The sequence below is a fragment of the Pelophylax lessonae genome, assembly GCF_965119305.1.
Source record: "Pelophylax lessonae genome assembly, chromosome: 9".
Classification (NCBI taxonomy): domain Eukaryota; kingdom Metazoa; phylum Chordata; class Amphibia; order Anura; family Ranidae; genus Pelophylax; species Pelophylax lessonae.
In genome coordinates, this window is record NC_138776.1 from 73,704,457 (window position 1) to 73,727,421 (window position 22,965).

At 43.5% G+C, this 22,965-nt stretch overlaps 1 protein-coding gene across 1 annotated transcript in view; it reads left to right on the forward strand.

Annotated features, from left to right (window-relative positions):
* DPYSL4 (dihydropyrimidinase like 4) overlaps positions 1-22,965 on the forward strand; it is a 91,617-nt gene that overhangs the window by 11,462 nt on the left and 57,190 nt on the right. Inside the window, exons 2-3 of the mRNA XM_082266720.1 lie at positions 13,030-13,118; positions 15,106-15,290. Coding sequence (XP_082122846.1) covers positions 13,030-13,118; positions 15,106-15,290 — 274 coding nt within the window. The remainder of the gene's footprint in view (positions 1-13,029; positions 13,119-15,105; positions 15,291-22,965) is intronic.

A 22,965-nucleotide genomic window follows, 5' to 3' on the forward strand; every position in this document is an offset into this window, starting at 1 on the left:
TGATACAAGGCAGGATGGATCCATGCTTTCATGTTGTTTATGCCAAATTTTTACCCTACCATCTGAATGTCGCAGCTAAAAATGGAGACTCATCAGACCAAGCAACTTTTTTCCAATCTTCTATTGTCCAATTTTGGTGAGCCTGTGTGAAATGTAGCCTCAGTTTCCAGTTCTTAGCTGACTGGAGTGACACCTGGTGTGGTCTTCTGCTGCTGTAGCCCATCTATTTCAAAGTTTGATGTGTTGTGCATTCAGAGATGGTATTCTGCATACCTTGGTTGTACCAAGTGGTTATTTTAGTTACTTTTGCCTTTCTATCATCTCTAACCAGTCTGGCCTTTCTCCTCTGACATTAACAAGGCATCCTAGAGATGGTTGTGTGTGAAAATCCCAGTAGATCAGCAGTTTTTGAAATACTCATACCAGCCCGTCTGGTGCCAACAACCATGCCACGTTCAAAGTCACTTAAATCCCCTTTCTTTCCCATTCTGATGCTCGATTGAACTTTAGCAAGTCATCTTCACCACATCTAGATGCCTAAATACATTGAGTTGCTGCCATGTAATTGGCTGATTAGCAATTTTTAGTTACCAAGCAATTGAACAGGTGTACTTAATAAAGTGGCCAGGGAGTGTGTGTGTGTGTATATATATGTATATTAGGGATCAACCGATTATCGGCAGCACGGATATATCGGGGGCCGATATGCACTTTCCCTGATATATCGGAATCGGCCCCGGAGGTTACCGATATTGTCGATATTTCGGGAAAGTGCATATACCGGAGTGTTGCCTGCAGCTAGAGGCATCACCCCCGTACCGGTGTCCATAGCCAACGGTTGGCTGTCTTGTAATGACAACCGATGCGGCTGAGAAGCCGCTTGGCTGTCATTACAAGGAGTGGGAGGGGATGTCTCCCCACTCCCGCCGCCTTCCGCAGCTCGCCCGGGTCTCCCGTCCCACCGGGAGACCCAGGCATCCTACCTGCACTGCCGCCGAACAGAAGACCCGATCAAAGTCTCATTCGGCTCTGATCGGGTCTCCATGTAAACAACCCGGTCATGACATCACTTCCGGGTACTCGGCTCCACATTCAAAAAACTGACAGCATTCAAAACAGCCAAACTTGGTGTTTTGAAGGCTTTTCAGTGCCGAGGAGAGGTTTGGGGTCGTTTTTCCTCAGTAGAAGTCCACGTGACGAAACGCGTCAGGATGCATGTACGTTGCTGCCTTGGAGACTGGGGGTTACTAGCTGGCGTTCCGGAACTTGCTGCAGCCGCGGTCTGTCACATCCCGTTTCAGCACGAGGAGGTGATTCATCTCGCAGACGGCGAGCAGCGGTACACCCGGTCCCAATTTGTTTTGAGCCAATATAATTTCTTGCAGATGTAAGCAGATTGATTGAGGGGGGTTCGGGGAGATGTATATGTGACATAATAAAGTTAAGCAATATTACACTAGCCTCTGTCCCCGTTTGTCTGCTTGCATTTATTGCTGCTACACGGTTCCTGACCCTGGCTTTGGAGGAAGCTGATGAGGTGTCCTGGCTTGTAAACCATTGAGATTGGCTGGATATCCAGGGACAAGGGCTCATGCAGCCGATGCATACAGGCTCATAGTGAATTGAAATTTGGTGAGTGTCCATTGCTAAGGGGAGCACAGAAGGTGTGGTGAAGGCTATTGAGCATCTGTTTGAGAAACACTGGTGACCTTTAGCTAGAGAGACTGCGTTTCCATACTATCACCGTTTATACATTGGACATTCTGGACAGTGGTTCATAATATTTGGACAGTATATCATTATATAGACTAATGTTATGCAATCTTACAGTTTGATTTAAGCGCTGCTGAATGTGATTTATGATTTTAACCACTTTACCACCGGAGCATTTTGCTGTCTTACGTCTGGGCCACTTTTTGCGATTCGGCGCTGTGCGAATTTAACTGACAATTGCGCGGTCGTGCGACGCCATACCCAAACTAAATTTACGTCCTTTTTTTCCCACAAACAGAGCTTTCTTTTGGTGGTATTTGATCACCTGTGCGATTTTTACTTTTTGCGCTATAAACAAAAAAAGAGCGTAAATTTTGAAAAAACAACAATATTTTTCACATTTTTTTATATGAAATTCCCCCCCAAAAAAATGTAAAAATCTAAATTTTTTTACATTTTTGGCCAATTTGTTTTCTGCTACATATGTTTGGTAAAAAAAATCACAATAAGCGTATTTTGATTGGTTTGCGCAAAATTTATTGCGTTTACTAACAAAGGGAAAGATTTCTGTCATTTTTTGTGGTTTTTTTTTAACGCGTAATGGCGGCGATCTGCGATTTTTTTTGCGGGACTGCGACATTGCGGCGGACAGATCGGACCCTTGACTGACATTTTTGACACTTTTGGGGGTACCAGTGACATTACTGCAGTAATCAGTGCTATATATATGCACTGTTACTGTAAAAATGACACTGGCAGGGAAGGGGTTAATTTTATTGGAGAGGGAGGGGTTAATGTATGCCTGGTGCTTACTGACGTGTGGGGGGGGGAGGTGACTGTGTGAGACAGGGACAGATCGGATGTCCAGCTATGCTGAACACTCCGATCTGTCACTCCCTGTCACTTAGGAGATCCGCCCGCTCTGTATACACAGGCGGGCGGATCTCCAAACTGGATTCCCCGACGATCGGGGCAGAGCAGCGGCGATCGCCGCCGCTCCTCCCCTGGCCCGACTCCCACTGTGAATGAAAACAGCGGGAGCGCGCCTCCGGCGGCGCGCGAGCGCCGCCTACAGGGGGAGGAGTCTGGCGACGTAGGTCTACGTCGTCAGACGATAACGAGCCACTTTGCCGCAGTAGTACTACGGTACTCAGCGGTAAAGTGGTTAAATTGCGACTACGAAAATTGCACTTTGCATGTTTTACATTTATTTATGAACTTTTTTTACATGCCTAAAAATATTGGCCGATATCGGCCAATACCGATATCCGATGACCAAAATATCGGTATCGGCATTAAAAAAACGATATTGGTCGATCACTAATGTATATATATGTAGATCACGGTTTGATCTAAAGCATTTTTTAAATTAGTATCAGTGCCAGTTAGTGTTAGAGTTTGTTAGGTAGTTAAAAATAAAAAGCAAAATGCACACCATTGTCACTGGGCCCTACTACGGGTACATGCAACAAAGATTATACACATATGTGTATCGCTGTGATCACCAGGAGCAGGAGTATTTATTTTGGATTTTTGTTTGATGGTGGATCATTATAATAGCAAGAAATATACAACGAAATAAAAAAGAAAATGATAGTAGTTACAATGTTATGTACAGCTTTACTAAAATATGTCAAAGTTGCGAAACTGTGTTCAGGCATTAGGCTTTGTTTTACCCTCATCATAAAGGAGGTAATATTAGTGGGTGGGGTGTTGTTCTTTTAAGACGTTTCATAAAGCAGGGAAATCGGATGCGTCAGACCAAGAGCGCCCTCTTTATACAAATCCTTATATGTAACAATATAACAAAAATATGGAATAGAAAGCATGTAAAACTATGAAGGTCACATTAAGGGCTCTTTCACACGGCCGCTCCGCTTGTCCGCAAATCATCCTATTTTTTTGCGGATGATTTGCGGACATAATGTATGTCAATGGCACTGTGGATGTCAGCGGAATACCATCCGCTGACATCCGATTTTCTCCCTTTCAGTTCTGTTCCGTTTATTGGAACGGAACAGAATCCTATTTTTTCATCCGTTCAAAAAAACGGAAAGGAAGGAAAATTGGATGTCAGCGGTGTCATTCGCTGACATCCGCAATGCCATAGACTTACATTATGTCCGTATATCATCCGCAAACGGATGGGATGATATGCGGGCATACGGAGCGGATGACACAAATGTCATCCGCTCCGTGAAAAAAAAAAAAAAAAAAGTCCCGCAGCGGACACAAACAGCGGAGCTGCCGTCTGAAAGAGCCCTAAGAATGTATTTTAAGTAACACTGCAAGAAGGACCTATCAGAAATAAACTATTTAAGAACCTTGAGGGCATTGGGGGTTATGTTAGATCAGCCTTCTCAACAGTGACAAGAATGCCCCTTACATTGGTGGACAGTGGGAAGAATGCCCTTTACATTGGTGGACAGTGGGAAGAATGCCCTCTTACGTTGGTGAACAGTGGGAAGAATGCCTCCTACATTGGTGGTCAGTGGGAAGAATGCCCCTAAACATTTGTGGACAGTGGGAAGATTACTCCCCTTAAATTTGTGGACAGTGGGAAGAATGTCCCCTTACATTGGTGGAAAGTGGAAAGAATACCCGTTTACATTGGTGGACAGTGGGAAGAAAGCCCTCTTATGTTTGTAGCACTGCCCCCTAGAGGGCTGATGAGAATTACACTTCTTGGGTCCCCTGGGCTACCATTAGCAACTGACAGTAGATAAACAACATTAAAAGTTCTTGGCTCCGTCAATGATCAGTCCAGGGATTTGGTTTTTGTGTTTTATTTAGAACTGGGATGGGAGAAGAGATGAGTGGGATGCTACAACTAGTAACTATGCACAATTCTGAGGACAACTGACTCTAGAATGCGGCAAGGCCGCTGCTTCACCTTGCCACTGAAGTGAAGATAAGATTACTGTTCCCGCCTGAATGCTCTCTTCAGGGTTAATAACTTGGCACCCCCTTTACTATCACTGCCTGTGTGCTGACACCTGTCCGCTGACTCTAGCCACTGAAGTGGTCCCCTTCCTAGGCAGACCCCATGGCAAGCTCCCCTGTACTCAAGGACACTTTTTTCCAGAGTTGCTCTACCTTCACATCCACAGTCAGCTTCCACTGGACCTCTGGGTTCAGCCACACTTTCTGGTCCACACTGCCTGTGACCACCATCCACAGCAAACAGGAGGAGAGACAGCTGTCACCCTCCTGGGACCTGGCTTCCTGTCCAAAGACCCCCTGCCACATGTTCCCTTGGCTTTTATAACATATCCCAGGATGCACCACTGTTTGTGCCAACCCACTTAGATAGTTACAAAAGCCTGTGTGTCCCTGGCTGGGTTTCCTCCACTGTCCAACAGGCTCCCCTATTGGATACAGTGGGGACACTCCCTCAGTCCAGACGAATCACACCCTGGACATATGTAACAGGCCTAACTACTAATCAGGCTCCCCTGATAAGAAGACAGAGCAACTAGACTTTCCCTGCCTAACACCTACCTAGGAGGGTGCTACATGTTGGTGAACAGTGGGTAAAATGGCCCTTACATTGGAGGCCAGTGGGAAGAATGCCCCCATTATTTTGGTAGACAGTAGGAAAAAGCTTGTTTACATTGGGGGCCAGCGGAAAGAATGCCCCTTACATTGGTAGTCAGTGGGAAACAATGCCCCTTACATTGGTGGCCAGTGGGAAGAATGCCCCTTACATTGGTGGACAGTGGGAAGAATACCCCTTACATTGGTGAACAGAGTGAAGAATGCTCCTTTACATTGGAAGCTAGTGGAAAGAATGCCCCCATTATTTTGGTAGACAGTAGGAAGAAGCTTGTTTACATAGGTGGTCAGTGGGAAGAATGCCCCTTACATTGGTGGACAGTGGGAAGAATGCCCCTTACATTGGTGGACAGTGGGAAGAATGCCCCTTACATTGGTGGACAGTGGGAAGAATGCCCCTTACATTGGTGGACAGTGGGAAGAATGCCCCTTACAGTGGTGGACAGTGGGAAGAATGCCCCTTACATTGGTGGACAGTGGGAAGAATGCCTCTTACATTGGTGGACAGTGGGAAGAATGCCCCTTACATTGGTGGATAGTGGGAAGAATGCCTCTTACATTGGTGGTCAGTTGGAATAATGCCCTCTTTGTATTGGTGGCCAATGGGCAGTTTGCCTCCTTACAATAGTGGTCGGAATGCCACCCTTATAGACGGCTGTAAAGATCATTGGTGTCACAATGTCGACTCACTAAGTGGCGTTGGAACCAGAATAATGCGGACACCATGTTAATGGGAGGTCAAATAGCCACATCTTATGGAACCTCTAGCAACATCTGGAGGAACCCAGGTTGCAAAGCAAGCTTACCATTTCAGATTATATTGGAAGACAACACAACAGCAGCGTTGGAGCAAATATTTGTTGGTAAATGTCCATGTACTGAATATTTGCAGTATATTTATTTGTTATCAGCCTTAAATATATCCTGTTTATATTGAGATAACATATGAACACCTTGAAGCAGATCTATCATCTTGTCACTTTGCGTTATTAAAAGTCCCACTGATTTTATCTGTACAGATCACAATCCCTGGAAAGACAATATTATTTAGAACCTAAATATATATATAAGTGTCACTTTTTCAGTATACCATTATAAGAATATGTCATGTTTATTACATTGCATTCCATGTGCACAGAAGGAACCGGTGTAGACATGGTTAATGTAGAGCTACAGCGTTGGGGGATGGGTATAAGATAATGCATGAAAAGTGGAACAGGAGATAAAATATAATTAGTCGTGTTGAATATTAAATAGAATTGTATGTCCCTTCCTAAGCAAGTCCTCGTTATTTGAATATTTATTGAAAAAACACGCACTCATTAATGTGAATTGCCCTGCATTTTTAGATGAGTTGCATTGCAATTTTGAAGGTCCCCATTCCATTGGCTTGAATGGAAAAGAGGAACCAAAAGTGCCTCACACAGGATTTTCTATTTTTTTTTTTCCACTTTAAATTTTTTATTAAAGTATCAAAAGTATAACAAATTATTCATTGCATTCCCAATTGGATTTTCTATTTTATTATACTGGGAACAATCTCTGCTGAAAACAATGGATTTTCTCATGTTCATGCATTGTGTCTGTGATGACAAATGTAGAAAAATGCCTGACAAAGTATCTGGTGGTGGGAAGAAACCTTTATATGAATATATTTGTACACCTCCTGTTATGGCCTGGTGTATCAGGCTTCAATAGACCCTGCTAGAGAAAGCTTCTATTGATTAAGTCTTACCATTACCGGCAGTGAGTTATTCATAGCCCAAAGCGTCATGAATGGCATTATCTGCAAATGTATTTTCCCATCACCTTCTGGAATTGTGGGCATCCGACTTCCCACAATTCCTCATTCCACACTGAAAAACAAATGTTGACTGCCTCCTTTGATCCTTCATCATTCCCCTTGTTTGTACATTTAGTTGTGCAGGAATGATATTTATCAGACGTTAAGCTGTAATATATGTAACAGGAAAATCAATGATTCTACATTTTGTATTTTGTAGCTTCAACCGGTTGCCGACCGCCGCAAGTACATATACTGCGGCGGTCAGCCCCGGCCAGGCAAAGTGACGTACCAGTACGTCACTAGCCTGTCACTAGCTTGTGAGCCAATAGCGGGCGAGCGCGCGCCCGCCCGCCCCAGCTCGTTCCCTAACAAGTCAGTGCGTGTGACCGGCGGACCCGATGTCCGCCGGTCACTCGCGATCGTTCGCCGTGAAGGGAGAAAGGCAGGCGGCTAATGTAAACAAAGCCGCCTGTCATTCTCCCCTGTGTAAGAATGGAGATCACTCGGTTCTACTATGTAGGACCGTTGATCTCTGTTCTTACACCAGTAGCCATGTCCAATCACAGTTAGAAACACGCCCCTAGGGATATACTTAACCCCTCCTTCCCCAATAAAGTTAACCCCTTCCCTGCCAGTGTCATTTTTACAGTAACAGTGCATATTTATAGCACTGATTACTGTAGTAATGTCACTGGTACCCCCAAAAGTGTCAAAAATGTCAGTCAAGGGTCCGATCTGTCCGCCACAATGTCGCAGTCCCGCAAAAAAAATCGCAGATCGCCGCCATTACTCGTTAAAAAAAAAAATGACAAAAATCTTTCCCTTAGTTAGTAAACGCAATAACTTTTGCGCAAACCAATCAAAATACGCTTATTGTGATTTTTTTTACCAAACATAGGTAGCAGAAAACAAATTGGCCAAAAATGTAAAAAAATTTTGATTTTTACATTTTTTTGGGGGGGGAATTTCATATAAAAAAATGTGAAAAATATTGTTATTTTTGCAAAATTGTCGCTCTTTTTTTGTTTATAGCGCATGATCAAAAAATCGCACAGGTGATCAAATACCACCAAAAGAAAGCTCTTTTTGTGGGAAAAAAAAGGACGTCAAATTTGTTTAGGTACAGCGTCGCACGACCGCGCAATTGTCCATTAAAGTCACGCAGTGCCGAATCGCAAAATACCCCCTGGTCAGGAAGGGGGTAAAATCTTCCGGGGCTTAAGTGGTTAAGGTAGATCTACATTTGATTTCCTCAGAGTTGCTGGAGAACGTGAAATTTTATTTCTGCTCCAAAACTGTACAGTCTTATTATGACTTATGGTCTATTCAAACTGTTAGCCTCCATTACGATCAGCAGAGAATCCATGAACAGATCCCCTCCTTACACATGAAACAGATGTCACTTATTTCAGTTTTATTCCTCCAGCTTGTGACTGTAGACAAACGGATCAGTGTTGGATCTATGAGAAAGCAGATGTAAACTAATGTCCATCTGTTTACATTCTTTTACCTCCAATCCATCTACTTTAGGTCCAAAAAAATAAATGAAAAAGGATGCAAACTTTTTCCTTTTTTTAAACAAAGACAGATTCAGATTTTATCAATGTAAACAGATTAATGTCTGTTTACATCCGCTTACCCATATACTAACATTGAGCTTCCAACCAGATCCATGTGTAAACCTGACTTGTGGATCATATTGGGTCGCCCATGTGAAAGGAACCTAATTCATTAAAATGAATCCAGGGAAAATATAAAGACAACTTACAGTTGGTTACATGTGTAGCACTGCCCCCTAGAGGACTGCTGAGAATTACACTTTCTGGATTCCCCTGGGTTACCCTTAGCAACGGACAGCAGATAACAGCATTAAAAGTTCTTGGCTCAGTCAATAATCAATCCAGGGGATGTTGGGTTTTTTGTGGTTTTATTGAGAACTTGGATAGGAGAAGGGATGAGTGGGATACTCCAACTATTAACTATTCACAGTCTGAGGGACAGATTACTAGAATGCGGCAATGCTGCTGCCTCACTTTTCTACGAAGTGAATATACTTTAAATGTTCCTTTGTAAGTATTCTCTTCAGGGTTTTGAAACTGGCACCCCCTTTTCTCTCACTACTGGTGTGCTGACACCCGTCCGCTGACCCTAGCTTCTGGAGTGGTCCCCTTCCTGGCAGACCCCTGGGCAAGTTCCTCTGTACTCACAGACACTGTTTTTCCATAGTCACTGTTGCCTCCAAACTCCACTTGTCAGCATCCACTGGAGCTCTGCATTCAGCAACACCTTCAGGTTCACCAAGCTGACTGCCTGTGACCGCCTTTCACAACTGCAGAAAGAGAAACAGTCGTGCCCTCCTTCTGGGACTTGGCTTCCCGCCCAAAGACACTCTGCCACATGTGCCCTTGGCTTTTATGGCCTATACCCACCACTGTGTGTGCCAACCCACTGGGATAGATACAAAAGCCTGTGTGTCACTGGCTGGGTTTACTCCACTGTCCAACAGGGTTCCCCTATTGCAGTGATGGTAAACCTTGGCACCCCAGATGTTTTGGAACTACATTTCCCATGATGCTCATGCATTCTGCATTGTATTGGAGCATCAGGGGAAATGTAGTTCCAAAACATCTGGGGTGCCAAGGTTCGCCATCACTGCCCTATTGGATACAGTGGGGACACTCCCTCAGCCCAGATGAATCACACCCTGGACACATGCAGCATGCCTGACTAGAAATCTTGATCCCCGATAATCAGAAGAGCAACTAGGTTTTACCTGCCACTCTCCTGATAAGCAGGCAGAGCAAATACACTCCCTATCTAGCACCTATCTAGGAGGGTGCTACACATAGTACAGCAGTTGAGCCAGCAACTGTATGCCAAAGTGGGATGCTGAATGCTCTAGTACTGTCAAAGGCAACAAACTGTACATAGAAAAATACATATGTGATGGCCTTACAAGAAATGGATGGAGTTGGTGTCACCAGGAAAAGAAGGCACAGATGACAATTAACAATTAAGTCCTGACTCTCCCTATTCTATTGAAAATGCATTAATGTTTTTGTCCCTAATGGGGGAGGGGGAGTTCCCATTATTCCCTGGGAATAAGGACACAAGAAAAAAGTCCTAAGAGAGGCTAGTATTTCTGTCCAAAACAAAATATAACATTTCGGATGAAGAATATCTTTTTCCACTTAAACCCTACAAATATTACAAGGTTGGAAGGGGAATTCTTCTCTTGAAGCACATTGAGGAACATCATAGAGCAACCGTTCTCAACCTAGGTTCCATGGAACTCTAGGGTACCTCCAGAGGTTGCTAGGAGTTCCTTCACCAATGAGAATAGGTTTCCCTCTTGGATAAATTATCACTGACACCAATGAGTTTTTCGGCCATCTGTAAGGAGTCATTCTCCCCACTGACCACCACCAATGTAATTGGATCTTTCCACCACAGATCATCAATCTAAGAGGACCCTTCTCTTCAGACCACCAATGTATCAAGACCCTCGCTGATCAACAGTGTAAAAGGACTGCTACTGTAAATGGGCACTTCAATATATGGGGAACATTTTTAAGCTGACCACCAATGTGAGGGAGCACAATTTTTACAGACTTGTTTCTGGTCATTAGCATTATTTATTTCATTTTATTATTATTTCTGAATAATTTTGTCATATAGAGGAACCCTGGGTGTCATCTACTTTAAGTATACCACATTCCAAATTATTATTATTTTTTTATTCTTACAAATTACTGTTTATGATAATGCCTCCTGAGCAGTAGATGTAATCATTATTAGCAAGGCTTCCCTGAAACCTACAAGTTATCCCATAGGGTTCCTCTGTGTTAGAAAGACTGGGATAGGCTGTCATAGACTTTACTAAGCAGATATTTCCAAATTACTGATTGTATTGAAATAACCTCACAATCAGACCTGTCTATATGTGTGGTTATAAGAAGTCCACTAACATATTGGGGGACTACTGTATCTAGCTTTTGTTGAAGTCCACGTTGGACTGACTGGATTGGTCACTGGTCCTAAATGGGTATTCGTGTGGGCAAAAAGGAAGCAATGCCTTCCGATGGATAGTGCCAAGTGTTGGATGATGGTATTGGGCCTTCTCAGGGATTGGGCTGCTGCCTTTTCTGTACAACCTTATGGTTGTTTCAGCATGTAGACACAGTTAAAAAGAAAGGAATGCCCGGTGTCCAGAGAAATGTTACTTCTAAAGTATGGTTCATGGACCTTTATAAAAAAAAGTTGTAACGTGTACATAAACCCGACGCCTTCTTCAGGGCTGTTGATGCGTGTTATTTGGTGGGAACAATTCTCATGAGTGGTAATGTTGGATCAAGTTTTCTGAATGGCAGGATCCTGGCTTTAGTTCGCTGCTTATACAACCACAGGTGTCAAACTGCGGCCATCCAGCTGTTTCCAAACTACAAGTCCCATAAAGCATTGCACAGCTGACAGTTACAAGCATGACTCCCAAAGGCAGAAGCATGATGGGACTTGTAGTTCTGTAACATCTGGAGGGCCACAGTTTAAACCTTAATTCATGGGAATTGTTCCCACCAAACAGTACACAGCAACAGCCCTGACGAAGGAAGAGTCTTTTCTCCTGAAACACATTAGCTTGATGTACATATTGCTAATTTTTAATAAAGGTCCATGAACCATATTTTAGAAGTCACATTTCTCTGGACACCAGGAGCTCCTTTCTTTTTATCTAAGACTAACATATTGGGGGAAATTTACTAAAATTTGAGCCATGCAAAATCTGGTGCAGCTCTACATAGAAACCAATCAGCTTCCAGGTTTTATTGTCAAAGTTTAAAGGGGATGTAAACCCTCACATATATCCAGTGAAGTGAACTGCCTCAGATGATACATAGAGATGAAACAAATCTCCCTACATACGTTTTACATGCTTATCTGCTGTCTTCAGCTTTATATATTCTTTAAAAAGTGCACACATAGTGTTAAAGATTTTCTCTTCCTGTTCAGCACTGGGAGTGTAGGGAAGCCTTACACTGTGTGACTGCTGATTGGAGGAAAGGCACACACCCCCACCTCCACATAGGCGGAGGAAGGAAGAGCTGTGCTGTGACAAGACCAGCTGTCTGCTAATCTATATATAGCAACCTCCCAGACAGTCAGAGGAAGAGAAAGCCACTCTGGGCTTTGGAGAGAGATAAGAAAACACTGCAGATAGATGCGCTTAGGTCAAATTTCATGAATCAGGTTTACATCCACTTTATTTGAAAAAGCTGAAGTTAGAAGGTGATTGGCTACCATGCGCAACTGCACCAGATTCAGTTCTAGTAAATCAACCCCAATGTGCCTAGTCATTACCGGACCCCACCAAGGGATCCCCGTACAAGGGCAGACCTGTCAGCAAGAGCAAAGGTCAGTGTGAGATTTGCCTGTCCTTCCTTGAATTACACTCCATGGAGATCTAGCGCAGTCGTTTGCACCAGTTTTCCTCTTGTGTGAAGTGGTGAAAGTTCATTTTCTGAGGAGAAGAAGAGACCTTCACAGTTGGCTGCAGAGATTGTCAAATATGATATAAAATCTCTAAATATTTATATATTTAACCTTTGTACAGGTTATAGCAAGAGATGCTCAAATATTGGAAATGTGGCCATGTATGGCCATAGTAAATGCCTCAGTAAACAAAATGTTCTCCTACTTTGGCCTTCTGGAATCATGGAAGCATCAACATAGGTCACTATAAAAATGTAGTATAGCCAATAAAGGTTTGCACTTTATTTTCTTTGCTGCTTGGTTCTGTCAGCAAGTTTCACAGCAGAGTGCTTTTTATTTATTAGATGCAATTATCTAATTGGATTAGCTCCAACATTTTGTTTGATTCTCTTCAGCATTCACCCAGTCACTTGTCCTCCATCACCAGTTCATGGCTTAGAGTTGACATTGTGCTGTATACTCCATATATCTAATCTTTTTTATTCCAGAGCGACAGACTTCATATCAAAGGAGGGAAAATTGTGAACGACGATCAGTCATTCTGTGCAGACATATACATTGAAGATGGCTTAATAAAGTAAGTGAGGGGCAATAAATTACAATTGATTGCATAGAGAGCTGCAATAAAGACACATTTCATTTTCAATATTTATACTTTTTCTTATTATTTAATATTGTTTCACGGGTGATGTGATAATTATCTGTGTCCATTTACAAGGATTAATTAATCTGTTCTAGGACAATTTAATTGTTGAGACTTTACTTTAGCAAATGTTTTATATTTGTTGATTTTGTTTTTTTACTTTACCACTATTCACATGTGTGTTTAGTGCAGCTTTTTATGCAATCAAATTTTCTTTTTTTTTTACTGTGCCTATCTCACAGCTGAGTTGCTGCTTTTAGGTTATGTTGTTTATTATTTTAGCGCAGTTTTTTCTCTTTTCACATAATAAATGACAAATTATTGTATGATTCTAGTAGTAAACAATACATATTGTGAGATGTGTACCTATGAGACCCCGTTCACACTGGGGCGATCCGCCTTGCCGGGGTGACCTCACAGGTCGCAGTGCGCAGCTCGCACCGCGACCTCGGAGCAGCCGGCACGGACTTCATAACATTGAAGTCAATGCAGGTCGCTCCAGGTCGCCCCAAAGAAGCTCCGGACCCTTTTTCTAAGTCGGAGCGACTTGTGTCGCTCCTATTAGAACGGGTCCACAGCTTCTCTATGGCAGATGACCTACGGCGACCTGTCAGGCGACCAGGTCGCCTGACAGGTCGCCCCAGTGTGAACGGGGTCTTAAGGTGCACTTGTGTTATTACTGGTCGTATACAGAACACTGAAGCAAGAAAAAAAATTACATGTTAAATTGAAACATAGTGCTTAAGAAAGAATTCCAGATATGGATATTTAATACATAGGTAGAATGGTCCAACTTGAACCAATTTATATATATATATATATATATATATATATATACACACAGGGCTTTTTTTTTCTCAGACAATAGGTGCAGGAACTCAACCACGACCGTACTGTAGGTGGCTCCGACTCTCTCACTTGCAGGGAGATTATCCAGTGAGGGTATCGGCATCAGCATGGCACCTGCATCCCCCCTGTCCCCATCCTGCACTAAGAGCCGCTCAGGAGATTGTATCTGTGGGAGCCATTGGGAGACAAGCTGTCACTTGTAAACCCAGAAGCTGAACTTCTGGGTTTTCAAGCGATAGTGGTGAGCAGGGAACAGAGGGCCTGAGCCAGAGGTGTTGGAACTGAGTTCCACCAAGTTCCAGCTGTAAAAAAAGCCATATATATATATATATATATATATATATATATATATATATATATATATATAAAACATACCTGGCTTTTGCCCCTGGAAGCTGGAAGTCACTGAAGTAGACACTGCTACTCCAGTGATCTCCACTAACTTCCAGGTCTTGTGTTGAACGGCTGGTCTGATGCATTGTGAACACAGGACTGCCGCTTGCCATGGGCACCATTCAGAGAATTCTTTGCATTTTCTGAATGAATGCAAAGTGTTCTCTGGATGAAGCGGACAGTCCAATGTTACCGCCCTGCCTCTCCACCTGGTCCAATCAGAGGATGCTTTGCATTCATTCAGAAAACTGAATACCCATACTTGGAGGCACCAGGTACTGTCGCTGGCTGCAATGGAGGAAGATGTTATTAGGGAGCGCTGGCCAGGTGAGTATACATGGGTGGGTGGGGGAAGGGGCATTTTCAGATTCACTGTATCTTTTGACAGCATCTCTTTATTCTTGACTTGTTGCTTGTATTGTGTTTTTTTGAGGACAAGCAACTGCCGGGCCTTTTGCAGGTTGGATATTATAACCTCCTTCCATTGTAGGCTTCTTGCTCATATGGGAGAGCCCCAGAAACAAATTTTCCATACATTATTTAAAACTTTATTTGGGTATAAACTGGCAGCATTATTTGCCCTTCAAAACGGAATAATATTAGCTATGTGGTGCATGATATGACATGTTGCTCTTAAAAAAAAAGAAAAAAAAAATTCTTCTTCATTGTATTGTTTTAGACAAATTGGGGAAAACCTGATTGTTCCTGGTGGTGTTAAGACCATTGATGCCCATGGCTTGCTGGTGATACCTGGAGGAATAGATGTCCACACGAGACTACAGATGCCTGTGATGGGAATGATAGGCGCAGATGACTTCTTCCAGGGAACTAAAGCCGCATTGGCTGGAGGCACTACGATGATCAGTAAGTAAACCAATGCGGGACTTTACCCTAAAGTCTATGTAAATTTGAGGATGATCTCCTCTTACTTTTTTTTGGTCTGTTAAATAAATCATTGAAATAGTTTGGTTATATCTGTTCAGTAAGTACAAACAAATACCTGATAATACTGCCCCAAATCCAGTGAGCCCATACGTTTCTGTTTGGCTTTGTAACCCTTGTGATAATGAACATGTTTGTTATCTACAAGTATCTTAAATTGATTCTAAATCTAAAACATTGTTTTACCTTAATGCAGTTCCTGCATTAAGGTAAAACAAAAATGTTTTACAGCTTGCTTTGCTCCCCTACCTCCCCACATACTGTACTTACCCGAGTCCTCAATCAATCCAGTGCTGTGTCCATCTTCTGCAGCTCTCTCCTCTCTCTCTGCTCACAGAGGCAGCAGCAGGAGTCATTAGCTCGCAATGCTGTCAGTCAAATGCTGTGAGGATAGGGTGGAGCCAAACCATGCTGCGTGTGTCAATAGATGCACACAGCCCAGCTCGGGATCGAGCCTACATGTCTGCCCCCATAGCAAGCGGCTTTCTATGGGAGGAGACAGAGAAGAGGAGGAGCCAAGAATGCCAGGGGGACCCGAGAAGAGGAAGCTCGGGCCACTCTCAAATACCATTACACAGAGCAAGTAAATATAACAGCTTTAACCACTTGCCGCCCACCCGCCGTCAAATGACGGCGGGACAGTGCGGCCATTGTTCTGGGCGGACGTCATATGATGTGATCCCATTCAGGCAGGGCAGGCGCGTGATCGTGTGCGCGTCGCCCTGCACTGCCGGTGTCGGCGTGCCCCCGGGACACAGCCGGTCACCGGCAGGGGGGAAACAGCCAATGGGCATGGCTGTTTCCCACGTGATCGGCTGTGTTCCAATGACACAGCCGATAACAATGGGAAAGCCCGGAAGAAGACCGCGCATGCGCGATCAGGAGCGCGCAGCGCGGTCATGTCGGTGGCTCTATGTTCCCTAGGAACACAGCTAGTCACCGGCAGTAGTAAACAGTCACTGACAGTGACTGTTTACTATGTGATCGGCTGTGAATCCATTCACAGCCGATCACAAAATGTAAACACAGAGCAGTAACTCACTGTTACTAGCTCTTCTCCCCTCACACAGTTTCCAGTATGAGGAGAGCAGAGCTAGAAACAGTGAGTTACTGCTCTGTGTACCTGTCACAATGTAAAATCACAAAAATAAAGGTCCCCACACAGTCCTCAGCCCCCCCCCCCCCCCAATGTCACCTGTCACCCAACAGTCACCTCATCAGTGCCCAGAAATTGACACCCATAAGGCTACGTTCACATGTAAGCGTAGCGATCGTGGGCAGAATCACCGCGATTCTGCCCGCGATCCGGAAATCATTCCAAATCACGGGCAACGCAATAGCACCCCAAACGCTGTGCGATGTTGCCACCATTTCCGCCTGCCGAATCGAATGTTACCTCGATTCGGCAGGCGGAAATCGCTGCAACATCGCACAGCGTTTGGGGTGCTATTGCAAATCACAGGCAACGCACAGGCGTCCCGCGATTTGCAATGATTTCCAGATCGCGGGCAGAATCGCAGTGATTCTGCCCGCGATCGCTACGCTCACATGTGAACGTAGCCTAAAATTCACCGGTCACCAGAGACTGCCATCAGTACCGCCGAGCACCATCGCCTGTCACCTGTCACCCATCGGTGACCATCACCCGTCACCTGTCACCCCATCAATCACCGTCACCTGTCACCCCATCAGTCATCGTCATCTGTCACCCTATCAATCATTGCCACTTGTCACCCCATCAGTGATCGTCACTTGTCACCCCATCAATCATCGTCACTTGTCACCCCGTCAGTGATTGTCATCTGTCACCCCATCAATCATCGTCACTTGTCACCTCATCAATCATCGTCATCTGTCACCCCATCAATCATCGTCACCTGTCACCCCTTCAGTCATTGTCACCTGTCACCCCATCAGTCATTGTCACCTGTCACCCCATCAGTCATCGTCACCTGTCACCCCATCAGTCATCGTCACCTGTCACCCCATCAGTCATCGTCACCTGTTTGCTATATACATGCAACCACTTACCAACCGCCTAACGACTATATACGTCGGCCATTAAAAGCTAAATACTGGGGTTATGGCAGCAGATAGCCCCCATAACCCTGGTATTTTTTGAAAAGGCGGGCGGTCGGCTTTCAGATAAGGGTGGTCCCAGTGGCGGATTTGCTGCGGAATTACCCTTACGGTGCAGGGGAAGAGGTGCCCCCCCCCTCCCGCCGCGTCCAAGACGTTTTCCCAGCTTACCGGACCCGCCGGCAGCGGGGAAAACTATTCGGTCCCGGATCCTCAGAGACAGGAAGTCGAGTGAGGGCAAGATGGCCCTCACTCGACTCTATGGTCTTGGAGGACCGGAGCTACATCAAAAGTCATTGCCTAGCAACCGGTTTAAAGGGCCGCCTTTTTTTTTTTCCTTTTTCAACAATTTTTTTTTTTTTTTTCTTTTTTAGTGTAGTTGTGAGGTGTGAGGTCTTTTTGACCCCAGATCTCACAATAAAGAGGACCTGTCTATTTCTATTACAAGGGATGTTTACATTCCTTGTAATAGGAATAAAAATGATCAAAACATTTTTTTTTTAAACTGTGTAAAAATAAAAAAATAATAAATAAAATAAACAGGTAAAAAAAAAAAAATTAAAGCGCCCTGTCCCCGTTAGCTCGCGCGCAGAAGCAAACGCATACGCGAGTCCCGCCCACATATGTAAACGGTGTTCAAACCATACATGTGAGGTATTTCCGCGATCGTTAGAGCAAGAGCAATAATTTGAGCCCTAGACCTCCTCTGTAACTCTAAGCTGGTAACCTGCAGAAATTTTTAAAATGTTGCCTATGGGGATTTTTAAGTACCAATGTTTGGCGCCATTCTGTGAGCATGCACAATTTTGAAGCATAACATGTTGGGTATCTAATTACTCGGCGTAACATTATCTTTCACATTATGGAAAAAAATTGGGCTAAATTTACAGTTTTCTTATTTTTTAGTTCAAAAAAGTGAATTTTTTTCAAAAAAATTGCATTTGGAAGACTGCTGCGCAAATATGGTGTGATAAAAAATATTGAAACGATCTCCATTTTATTCTCTAGGGTCTCTGCTAAAAAAAATATATAATGTTTGGGGGTTCTAAGTAGTTTTCTAGCAAAAAAAAAAAATGATTTTAGCTTGTAAACACCAAGTGTCAAAAATAGGCCCAGTCTTAAAGTGGATAAATGGACAACTTTGTGTAAAGTGCTACTTGGATGTTAGGCCTCTGTATGTGGCTAGGCTGTGTAAAAGTGTTACACATGTGGTATCGCCATACTCAGGAGGAATAGCAGAATGTATTTTGGGGTGCAATTTTTGCTATGTACATGCTATGTGTTAGAAATATTGCATAAATTGAAAGCTTTGTGTAAAAAAAATGCGTTTTCATTTTCTTTCCACATTTTCCAAAAACTTGTGGAAAAAAATGACATATTCAAAAGACTTATTATGCCTCAAAAATTATAAGTTGGGCTGTTTGTTTTCCAAAATGGGGTCATTTTATGGGGGTTTCCATTGTCCTGGTGCTCCAGGGCCTTCAAAAGTGCGATAGGTTGTCAGGAAATTATATGTGTAATTTATGCTCCTAGAATGCTGGACGGTGCTACTTGGATGTTAGGCTGTGAAAAAGTCTCACACATGTGGTATCGCCTTACTCAGGAGGAGTAGTAGAATGTGTTTTGGGGTGTAGTTGCAAGTATACATATGCTGTGTGAGAGAAATAACCTGTTAATACGTCAATTTGTTAAAAAAAAAAAAAAAAATCTTCATTTTGCAAAGAGTTGTGGGAAAAAAATTACAACTTCAAAAAACTCACCATGCCCCTTATTAAATACCTTGGAATGTCTACTTTCCAAAAAGGGGTCATTTGGTGGGTATTTGTACTTTTCTAACTTTTTAGTGTCTCAAGAAATGAGATAGGCCTTCAGTACATAAGGTGTGATCAAGTGTGATAAATTTTCAATGATTAGCACCATAACTTGTGGACTCTATAACTTTCACAAAGACCAAATAATATATATATATATTTATTTGGGTTATTTTTACCAAAGATAAGTAGCAGTATAAATTTTTGCCAAAATTTGTGAAGAAAAATGACTTATTTGCTAAATTTTATGACAGAAACAAAGAAAAATGCGTTTTTTCACAATATTTTCAGTCTTTTTTTATTAATAGCACAAAAAATAAAAAAACGTAGTGATTAAATACCATCAAAAGAAAACTCTATTTGTGTGAAAAAAAGGACACACATTTTTTATGGGTACAGTGTTGCATGACTGAGTAATTGTCATTCAAAGTGTGAGAGCGCTGAAAGCTGAAAATCAGTCTGGGCAGGAAGGGGGTGAAAGTGCACTGTAGGCAAGTAGTTAATATTTTAATTTTTTTTTAAATTTATTTTAGAGACACTTTAAAACTGAGCTGTGGTAGGAAATTGAGCATTGCATAGTATATTGTGTTTTCTCTGATTTAATATATTATATTGTGTCTGAATCAGTATATTATACTTTGCCTGGGTCTGGTATTAACGGGCTCATTTACACAAAATATGGGTGGGATGATTAATTTGAGCCTTGTGCTGTAATGCAGATCTCAAGGTTGATCACAACCAGGATAGAAGAGAAGTAGGAAGCAATATTAATATCCTAATGATTATCCTGGCCTGTAATATTTAAGTCAGTGGTTCTTAACCTGGGTTCGATCGAACCCCAGGGGTTCGGTGAGTCAGTCTCCGGTGTTCGGCGGGGGGGGGGGACAAAGGGGCAATTGCTCCCCCCGAGAAAATATTACTGATTGTGAGGCCGAGCGCACCCCGAGAAATCAGAGCTGCAGTCGGGACAACTCACAGCCATTACACATAGACACTTGACACTCCGCCCTCTGTACCTCCCCCAGCAGGTTTCCAGCCTATCTCCTGCAGGCTGCTTGCTGCGTGAGTGGGCGGGATGGGGATGTACCTGACCACGGAGATCGCGCCCGCCTGGAAGAGGGAAGTGTGAGCACCTGAGCAGAGGGAGCCGAGTGAATGTTCCTGGAGGTAGGCTCAGCTAGCTGTACATGGTGGATTCGTTTACAAGGACCTCTATGCTACATCTGCTGAGCTACTACAGCTTAGCATAGAGGTGCTGTTAGCTGACAGATGGAAATGCATGTCCTTTTCATTTAGCTCAATAAAGCATTGTGAATACCCCCTGGTGTGTGCCCTCCTGATACCCCATGGAATGCTCTCCCAACACTTCCCCCCAATGTGTGCCCTCCTGATACCCCATGGTATGCCCTCCCACCAAACCCCCCCCCCCCCAGTGTATGTCCTCCTGATACCCCATGGAATGCCCTCCCAACACCTCCCCCCAGTGTGTTCCCTCCTGACACCCCATGGTATGTCTTCCCAGCCCCCCCAGTGTGTGCCCTCCTGATACCCCATAGTATGCCCTCCCAACACCTCCCCCCTCAGTGTGTTCTCTCCTGACACCCCATGGTATGCCCTCCCAACCCCCCCACCCCAGTGTGTGCCCTCCTGACACCCCATGTTTTAATGGTTTTGTTCTTTGTTCTTAATGGTTTTGTTTCTTGAGATACAGTCGCCAACACGTGCAGGGAGGCCCCAGCGAGATTTGAACTCGCGACCCCTGGTTTACAAGACCAGTGCTCTAACCCCTGAGCTATGGAACCTTTTTTTTTTTTTTGTTTTGAATTTGAAAAAATCATATTTTATTTTTTTCAATTAACCACTTAAGCCCCGGAAGATTTTACCCCCTTCCTGACCATGGGGTATTTTGCGATTCGGCACTGCGTGACTTTAACGGACAATTGCGCGGTCGTGCGACGCTGTACCTAAACGAATTTGACGTCCTTTTTTTCCCACAAACAGAGCTTTCTTTTGGCGGTATTTGATCACCTGTGCGATTTTTTGATCACGCGCTATAAACAAAAAAAGAGCGTAAATTTTGCAAAAATAACAATATTTTTCACATTTTTTTATATGAAATTCCCCCCCCAAAAAAAAGTAAAAATCAAAATTTTTTTAAATTTTCAGCCAATTTGTTTTATGCTACATATATTTGGTAAAAAAAATCACAAAAAGCGTATTTTGATTGGTTTGCGCAAAAGTTATCGCGTTTACTAACAAAGGGAAAGATTTTTGTTGTTTTTTTTTAACGCGAAATGGCGGCGATCTGCGATTTTTTTTGCGGTACTGCGACATTGCGGCAGACAGATCGGACCCTTGACTGACATTTTTGACACTTTTGGGGGTACCAGTGACATTTCTACAGTAATCAGTGCTATATATATGCACTGTTACTGTAAAAATACACTGGCAGTGAAGGGGTTAACTTTATTTGAGAGGGAGGGGCTGTGTGTGTCCCTAGGGGTGTGATTCTAACTGTGATTGGCTGTGGCTTGAGGTGTAGTTACACTGATCAACGGTTCTACATAGTAGAACCGTATGATAAGTGTTTCTACACAGGGAGAACTGACAGGCAGCTTGTTTACACAAGCTGCATGCCTTTCTCCCTCTCCCCCGCCGATCGCCGAGTGACCAGCGGACATCGGGTCCGCCGGTCACACGCGCGGGGGGGGTCCGTGACCGCGCGGGAGCGGGAGCGCGCCACCGGCGGCGCGCGCTCGCTCCCCAGACCCTCCCAGGCTAGTGACGTACCGATACGTCACTCTGCCTGTGAGGGGCTGACCGCCGTAGTATATGTTCGTGCGGCGGTCGGCAAGCGGTTAAGAAGGGTTCGGTGAATGCGCATATGAAACTGGTGGGGTTCAGTACCTCCAACAAGGTTAAGAACCACTGATTTAAGTAGTATCAGGCAGAGAGAACCTGCTTCAATGTCTGCCTGATTAGTAAATATGTAGTAGTTAGTATTAGTATTAGTAATATTATTATTATATTAGTATTAGTATTATTATTATTATTATATTAGTATTAGTAATTAGTAAATGTGCAGAATACCTTTTCTATTATTTTGTGATGTGTTGTGTTCTGGACGAAGGGATTTGTTCACCATATGACCACAGTTACATACTGTATTATGAAGCATGAGAAGATTGAAGACACTATAGAGTCTACTCTTCATGTCTGTCTATCTATCTATCTATCTATCTATCTATCTATCTATCTATCTATCTATCTATCTATCTATCTATCTATCTATCTATCTATCTATCTATCTATCTATCTATCTATCTATCTATCTATCTATCTATCCAGAAACTCAACCACGACCCCCTCAAAACCCCCTCCCCCTGACACATACATCCGCCAAACTGCATCAAACAGTGGTTATGGTCAAAATTTCAATAACAGTGGGAGGGTCGTAAAGGGGCATTAAATACCAGAAGTGCATTATGTACAGAGTGCAGAATTTGGTAGGGTTAAACACAGAGTGCAGAGTTCAGGGATGCTCTATATGCCGAGTTCGGCAGTGCGCTACACAAAAAGTGCAGAGCTCAGGGGTGCACTACACACAGAGTGCAGAGCTCAGCCTTCTTCCACAGCTGCTTACCTCTGCATCCCCCATCCACATCTCACTTCCACCCCTCTTCTTCTCTAGTACCTCTCTGCACACT